At 43.3% G+C, this 8,615-nt stretch overlaps 1 protein-coding gene across 1 annotated transcript; it reads left to right on the forward strand.

Moving 5' to 3' along the window:
- Positions 1 to 457: 457 nt before the first annotated feature.
- Positions 458 to 7,060, forward strand: tlr3 (toll-like receptor 3). Its single transcript, XM_030787675.1, has 5 exons — positions 458 to 566; positions 956 to 1,431; positions 2,217 to 2,411; positions 3,378 to 5,212; positions 5,987 to 7,060. The coding sequence occupies exons 2-5, from the start codon at positions 973 to 975 to the stop codon at positions 6,213 to 6,215; spliced, it is 2,718 nt and encodes a 905-aa protein (XP_030643535.1). The 5' UTR covers positions 458 to 566; positions 956 to 972; the 3' UTR covers positions 6,216 to 7,060.
- The last annotated feature ends 1,555 nt before the right edge of the window (positions 7,061 to 8,615 follow it).

Genomic DNA, 8,615 nt, shown 5'->3' on the forward strand with positions numbered 1-8,615 from the left:
CGACGTCAAACAAATAACTCGTCCAGCTAACAACTTAGACTATACTGAGACCATTACATTGACGCACGAAAAGAAACTGGAGATGTAGATGTTAACGTCAAAGTTAAGACAACACTTTGCCATTGTAAATATGAAATCGGTATGAAGTACACATGTATCGACTTAAAATCTTCCAAATTAAATATTCGTTGGAAAACTTCATTGGTTAGATTTAAAAAATAAAAATAAATAAATAACTGGTTGGTAACTGGTTCCTCCTTTACAAAGACTCCTTGGCTCCTTCCTCCCACTCACACCTCTCTCGCCGTTGCTTTCGTTTCCCTCGAAAACGAAATGGAGTTCTAGCCAGCACGTACAGGGATGGCGTGCGTCCTTGCGACACAGCTGCGTGGTTGAATGTGTGGGTCAAAGACGATCTGCGTGGAAGTAGTTATTCAAAACAAGGATACGGCGAGATTGCGTAGGATTTCCCTCCCCTTTTTTAAACAGAAAAAAATGCATGCAAATTTTATTTAAGAAAGCACAAGAAAGAATGTGGCAGATGAAAAAGTTTGTCGTTATTTTTGGTAAGTATGGATAACGTGTTTCCTACTCCCATTCAATGATACCTAACAGATTCAGTACAGTAGCATATCCAAAACTTGTCGTAATTTTTCAGTGTTACGCGAAGTGACAGTTTTGATGAAAATCGTGACATGGTTAACCGTTAGTGATGGATATGAAGACTCTGACAGAACTATTTACCTTTTTTAAATTTTAAGGTACTTAAAATTGCACAATATTTTGAATGGCCAAGAAAAGAAAGCAGAATGTTGCGTGTGTTTCAGAGATTCAGTTTAGCACTCACAGGTCTAGTCACAGCTGTGTCTGACGTTACTTAGGCTAGAAGGTTAATAGTCATAAGTTCATTGTTGCGCATTTTTTAAAAAATTGTCTGTTGAAACGACTAACATAGGAAACAACTAAGCAGCAATGCACATCATGCTGCCCTTCTCCCTGTTTCCTCTCCTACCACTGGGAGTCTTGGTTCTTCTCACCCTGAGCCCTGGTAGCACCTGGCAGATGAGGCATGGATGTAAAATCCAAGACAGCCGGGCAGACTGCAGCCATCTCCGCCTGCAAGAGATTCCCAAAGACCTTCCCAAGAACATCAGCAGTTTGGACATGTCCCACAACCAACTGAAGGATCTGAACCCTACTATCTTGGCTCTGTATCCTCGACTGATCCACCTGGATGCCAGCTTCAACTCCCTCACCAAGCTACCGGCAAACCTGTGCCGGTCCTTACCCACCCTGGCGAGCCTAAGCGTGCAGCACAACGAGGTTCACCTGCTGACGCCCGAGGAGCTGCGGAGCTGCCCCAGCCTGAATCGACTCGACCTCTCCTGGAACAGACTCAAACTGCGGCAAGAGCCCTTCTCAGTTTTACCAGTAGGTCTTAGCGCCTCTTTGTTTACCCCTGTACTTGAGTTCAAAATGAGGGTGTTCAGGCTGTTCTGAATAATGAGCACCTGAACGCATACAGTCAGCATCACGAAAGGATGAACACTGCAAAAAACAGACAGCACGAGTGAGGAACTCGTTGAAGGGTGCGATTGTATGTGGAAGTGCCTTTATATGAAGTCATCATTACACATCAAAAATCTGATCAGATGGTCTCAGTGAATGAGTTGGAGGGAAGTTCAGGCCACACTGTCTGACTATTTCATAAGTATGAATATGAGTATAATCATGCACTGAATTTATGTTTTTTGATACATCAAGTCAGAACTTGCTTTTTTAAAGTCTGTATCAGTTGGCCCTGGGCATATGTGCTTTAAAATGCTAACTTTAGCTTTGCTGGAGATGTGCTGTTAAGTTTGCTTTGAATGACTCAGAGGGCAGAGGTGTAAGGCTACCTTTTGCTACACTACTCCGAGCAACATCCCGGGGCAAGTGAAGTCTTGCTGTGTGGTTGTGTGAATGAAACTCCACACCACCATGCTTGCAACAACAGCCCAACAACAAATAAAGTGGAAAGACAGGAGTTTTCTGTAGCTCTGAGTCACTTTTTGTCCATAATGAACAAGTTTAATGTGAAGTGATATCTGTAAATCAGAATTCAAAGTTGCTCCTGTCACGTCATGTGGATAAAGGTGTCCAGTTTCAGTGATTACTGAAACGAGTCTTTTATGAAAAATGTGACATGGCTCATTGACTTTCCTTTGTTTGTACAGCACCTGACATGGCTGGATGTGTCTAGAAACAAACTGGAGTCAGCTCAGCTGGGAACACATCCTCAACTATCCAACCTGGTGACGCTTGTTCTCTCAGGGAATTCCATCTCCACCCTCAGAAAAGACGACTTTTACTTTCTCAGAAACTCTTCCTCCTTCCGGGTTCTTGGGCTGTCGTCTTTGCCTCTTCAAATGGTAGGAAGCTCAGGGTGGAGCACAGAACCGGAATGAGTCAGAGCACCTGTTTTGTGTATAATTGATCTTGAGAGTCTAAGTTGATTTTTGGAGCCGTCAGTTAACATATTAAAGGCATTTAAGTAAAGAAAGCTTGATTGAGACTACATTGTTTCAGTGAGCAAGCATGTAACGCAAGGGTTAACCATAAAATGGCATTTGCTTATCACAGAGGCATAGTCCAAAGTTAGCTGGTTTACATTTGCCAGTGTGAACTGCGTATGCAAAACAAACAAACAGCCTGAACCAGTGACCGGTGCATTAAAACAGATCCACAGAGATCTTGCTCTTAGTTTGGATAAAGAGTAAAAAACAAACAAACAAACAAACAAAAAAAAACCTAGGTTCCCTCAGACGCTTAGGGCTCATGTTATCTCAGATTTACACCTCACAGGCTGTAGTTGTAGTGCAGCATCATCGCTGGAATCGACCTGTAAGGGGACATCGTTCCTCTGTGCTAACAGAGGTATGGGGAAAAGGAAATGCACAGGCGTCTCTGTGCAATGTGATACACTTATGCCTTTATATCTGCTGCCTCTTTATATCTGACTGTGCTTAGACAGGGGATGAGGGGGCCTTTTTCATAAATGCAAATCATGTTCTAAGAACAAATGATTAAACAAACACACACACACACGTACACACAACGTGAATTTTGTCAATCCTACTTTGATTTTTTTTGTTATTGTTGTTGTTTTTTGTAATGAGTCATAACATTTCATGTGACTCAGTGATTGATTTTAAAAACAAACTTCTTTTCGGGGACTCAGCATGTGTTCATCCTAGTGTAGCACAGACACATCTGATTCAAGTAAGTGGGCTTTAAATCGGCTTGGCTGGTGCAAGGAGAAAACAAAAACCCCATGAGGTATGTCTGTTGGCCTGAAGTGTGAAACACTGATTTAAAGGATGTGTTGTCTGTTCCAGGTGGAACCAGGCTGTTTCAAGTCCATTAGCGGCTTACGAGACCTCGTGCTGGATGGGAGTAAACTCAGCCCCCAGGTCACCTCTAGACTGTGTGAAGAGTTGTCAGGGACAGCAGTGAGAAATTTGTCCCTTCGAAACACAGATCAAGATAATCTTATGAACACCACTTTTAAAGGACTTGGCGGGACCAACCTCACCATCCTTGACCTGTCTAAAAATCAGATTGACCAAATTGCCGAGGGGTCCTTTCAGTGGTTCCCTTTGTTAGAGACCCTTTCGTTGGAAGAGAACAAACTAAAAAAACTGACCAGAGGAACCTTTTTGGGTCTGGGAGCCCTGAAGAAGTTGAATCTTTCTTGGGCTCTGGTGAAGAAACCTGCAGCTGCGATAGACGATTTCTCGTTTCAGCCTTTGGCCAAGCTAGAGAGCCTCCACATGGAGAACACAGGTTTGCGGAAGATCACAGAACACACTTTCTCTGGTCTGTACAGTCTCAGGACTTTGGATCTCAGCTGGAGCAGCGCACAGATCAGGACAATCACAAATCGCACTTTCGTCTCCCTGCAAGACTCTCCGCTTCGGATGCTCAACTTATCTTTCACGGCCATCGCGAAGTTGGACCCTAACGCCTTCTCCTGTCTCAGCAACCTCACGAAGCTCTTACTCGGCCACAACTTTATCTCTCAGACGTTAACAGGGGAGGAGCTCCAGGGTTTAAACCGCGTAGAGGAACTATACTTGTCTTTCAACCAGAACAAGATCACCCTCACCTCTTCATCTTTTGTGCACGTACCCACCTTAAGGGCTCTATATTTGGATCATGCTCTCACTGGCACTCTTGATTTGAACCCATCTCCATTTAGGCCGCTGGTGAACCTCAGACTGCTAAATCTCAATTACAACAACATTGCGAACATCAACGCCGACTTGTTGGCTGGCCAGGGGCAGTTAAAAGTGCTAACGTTGCAGCACAACAATCTGGCCCGACTGTGGAAGAATGCCAATCCTGGAGGTCCGGTGCTCTTCCTCAAAGACGTGAAGAATCTCTCGGTGTTGGAAATGGACACCAATGGTCTGGATGAGATCCCACTGGCTGGTCTGAAGGGTCTCACTCAGCTACAGGAGCTCAGCCTGAGCGGGAACCTCCTGGAATATCTGCAAGATTCCCTTTTCAGTGACTTGCACTCCTTACGGGTGTTGCATCTCCAGAAGAACATGATTACTTCAGTGCGGCGTGAGGTGTTTGCATCTGCCATGGCCAACCTGAGTGAGCTTCAGATGGATCACAATCCTTTCGACTGCACCTGCGAGAGCATCCTCTGGTTCACGACGTGGCTCAACTCCACCAGTGCCTCCGTACCGGGTCTCCAACAAGGCTACATCTGCAACACCCCATCTCTCTACTACAACCGTTCCATAATGCAGTTCGACCCACTGTCTTGCAAGGACATGACCCCTTTCCAAGGTCTGTTTGTACTGACCAGCACTGCAGTTCTACTGCTACTTTTTACAGCATTTCTGTGGCACTTTCAGGGCTGGAGGATCCAGTTCTACGGGAGCATCCTGATTAACCGCACACTGGGACTAAAGGATGATGGTTCTGAAGAGGAAAGATTTGAGTACGATGCCTTCATCATTCATACCGAAAAGGACAGGCCGTGGGTGGAACGACGCTTGCTCCCTTTGGAGAACGAACACTTGAAATTTTTCACAGAGTACCGGGATGCCATTCCCGGCCATTCTCACCTGGAAACCATAGTGGATAACTTGAAGAAAGCTAGAAAAATCATTTTTGTTGTCACTGACATGCTTCTGAAGGATTCCTGGTGTAGGCAGTAAGTACTCAAAGCAATCATTTGACATTTTACAACCACTTATAACATCATGAGTCACATATGAGATTTTCCTTGTAAAAGCAATCTAAAGTCACATGTCATAATCTAACCAGTCTATAAGGAATTAGCTACTTCCTTATAGACTGGTTCCTCAAAATTTTCCTTTCAAGAAATGTAATACTTCTTCACTTCTCTCTTTGGTACATGATATTATTTATCAAATGCATTGTCAACACAGGCTTCTTTCACTGCATCTTGTATTATTAGATGAATGATTTTAGGGATTATATGAGGTGGATCATAAAAATCAAGCTTTGCAGTATGTTTTGATGCAAACACAAACCTTCTGCTTTTTCGAAGCACAGGCAAAACCAGACTACACAGTACGTAGCTATGAAAGACAGCGTGTATTAGAGACCTTCTGTTTCAGGCAAAATGTGTCAAAAACTCCCACATATGTCAGTTATATACAGTAATCATGGCTGTGCCATCACCTGGGAGGGGGAGTGTATTTCTGGACAGTTCTGATGTGAGCTTGAATGTTTCTCTTTGTAACACCACAAAAATTTGCCCTTGAGCACATAATGAGGATGTGCACCTCTTATACTTCCTCTCTTGGCCTGCGGCTATATAAGATCCAGAAAATGCTCTCGCTCTTATGGTGTTTTGGATTTATGGATTCACTTTGGATTCTTTGTTTCTGTAAATGCACGTATCTTTTGAGGTCAGCGCTTCAAGTTAACAACTGATGAATCTACTCTCTGCCTGGTCCAGGTTTAAGGCCCACCATGCCCTCCACCAGGTGATGGAGGACAGTCGAGATTCGGTGGTGTTGGTGTTCCTGCAGGACGTGCCGGATTACCAGCTGAGCCGCTCCCTGCTGTTACGCCGGGGCATGCTGAAATCCCGCTGCATCCTCCACTGGCCCCAGCACAAGGAACGCATCCCAGCCTTCCACCAGAAACTCCGCGTCGCACTCGCTACCAGCAACAGGGTGAACTAGGTTCAAGAAGGGCCAACATCGGGACATAATTAAAGCAATGCAGTGCTATCTTTAAGCATTAGGGTGCTCTTTATTAAAGCAATGCAGTGCTATCATTAAGCAAGAGGGTGCTCTTTATTAAATCAATGCAGCTCTATCATTAAGCAAGGGGGTGCTCTTTATTAAATCAATGCAGCTCTATCATTAAGCATTAGGGTGCTCTTTATTAAAGCAATGCAGTGCTATCATTAAGCAAGAGGGTGCTCTTTATTAAAGCAATGCAGGCTAGGAGCCGACACTGTGGTGTTAGCTAGTGGCTGCAGACTATTCTAGTGAACACCAAAGCTTTACGGGTAGGAAGAAAAATGCTGTTCAGTATCTGCAACCAACTGTATCCTATTGATTTACACACACACACACACACACACACACACATATATATATATAATTAGCCATTGGTAATTTTGGACCCTTGCACTGTCTGTAAGCAGCAGATTGCCAGCCTACACATCCTGTAGAGTAATGATAATTAGAGATAATGCAGAGTATTCTGTATGGAGCTGACTACTCACAGTGGCATGCTTAATACCTACCTATTTGCAGCAAAGTGCTGGTCTAATTCTGCAAGACCTTGAACTGAGAAACAACACAATTTAGGTCAAAGATTAGGTCAAAAAGTACACCAGCAAATGCCTCTTGACAAACTTCCTTATGCACTAATGTGCAACCAACATGATCTTTTTTTCCTCTTGCTAATGTAACTCCTTTTTATAATGCAGGTTTTGTGGCAATTTGTGGTAATACTGACACCTAGCGGCCATTGTCTTGAATTTCACCGGATAAATAAAGCGTGCATGGATACTTCTTTTGCTGAGTTTGTCATCATATGTACTTGGCACTACGCCTCATATTCCCCACCACTGTACCGAAAAATGCATCCAGAAGAAATCCGAGTCGAAAAATAATTTGTGTTTATGTGAGATGCACGACTATCTTATGTTACGTAATTATAATGATGGCTTTATATAGTAGTTCCATATAATTATGTAATAAGCTAAATCAAGTTGGTCCGTCCATTGAGTAGGGTTCACTGACCTTAAATATCACTTTGGTAAGCTGGCACTACCATACCCGATTCCCCTTATCAGTGGATCATTGACTAGCTGGACCATTTGTGTCATGCTGAGCTTAATAAACACATCAGACAGCGCCGTTTAAAACACAGTAATACATAGCCTGTTGCGTGACATACGTACACCACAAATCTTTTCAGTGATACATTTTGTTTTCTTGCGAACCAAGAATGTTTTGATTTTAAACGGAATACTTTTTAATTATCATAGTTGAATTACCCTGTCTAGGACTTTATTGCACCTCTTATCATGCATGCATTAAGCCAGGAGTGCAAACTTTCACTGACAGGAAAAATACGGCCGGGGAGTGTGACATGGTCGCGACCGCACAGACAAACCTGACCTGACAAATGACAGTTCAGCTTGACTCAATTTTGACAATCAGTGATTTTCCCCTAGAAAAAATACACACAGTATTACAAATCTAACCACACACACACACACACACACACACACACACACACACACACACACACACACACACACACACACACACACAGAGTTTTAAGATATTGGGGAACAAAAAAGTATTAAAATTAGGAAACAAAGAAATTTCTCTTCCTTCCCCTCTCCCTGTTTACACAACTTTGAAACGGGTAAAATGCGATTCTTTAATTAAATTACTCTAGCTGAGAACTGATTCCAAAACCTAAACCAACCGGTTACGTATCACCTACTATGATCCTTCGTTTCCATTTTTTCAATTAGCGCAGTATTGTAAGACGAGCCATATAGTGGCCTAAACATAACTTATTTCGGGTCAAATGACGTCATTTCTAAAGTTTTCTTTCAAAGCGAAGGTAACTTTACATTAAAAGTGAATGATTTCTTTTGTTGCGTTTGGTCAAGAAGTTTTTACAGAGGAGTCTAGATATTCAGCATGGCGACAGGTTCAGCTGATGAGAGTGCAGAACAGGTGGAAGCGCAGAGGTTCTTGGCTTTATCAGCCCTCTCTTAAAATTCTGTGTGAAACACGCAGATAAACGCATGGTCACGGCTACAGGGCCGATGTTGTAACAATGTTACCGAATACTCATTTGAATTGAAATAAAAAAAAAAGCTGTTGTACTACTCAGGAGTTCGCAGCGCGAGAAACAGCAAGGGCGGATGGCGCGAGAGCTGTGATGCGGAGATGTGTCTCACAGTCAGAGCGTGAGATTTGGTCAGCCCAAATTCAACAGGCTGCAGTGTTTTTCCAGAGAGCTAATATGCATAATAGCCTACACCCCCTGTTGAGGCAAGCTCGTTAGAGCGCAGTTCGTCCTCTCTATAATTTAGAAGGGGGGAA

The sequence above is a fragment of the Chanos chanos genome, chromosome 11 (assembly GCF_902362185.1).
Source record: "Chanos chanos chromosome 11, fChaCha1.1, whole genome shotgun sequence".
NCBI lineage: Eukaryota > Metazoa > Chordata > Actinopteri > Gonorynchiformes > Chanidae > Chanos > Chanos chanos.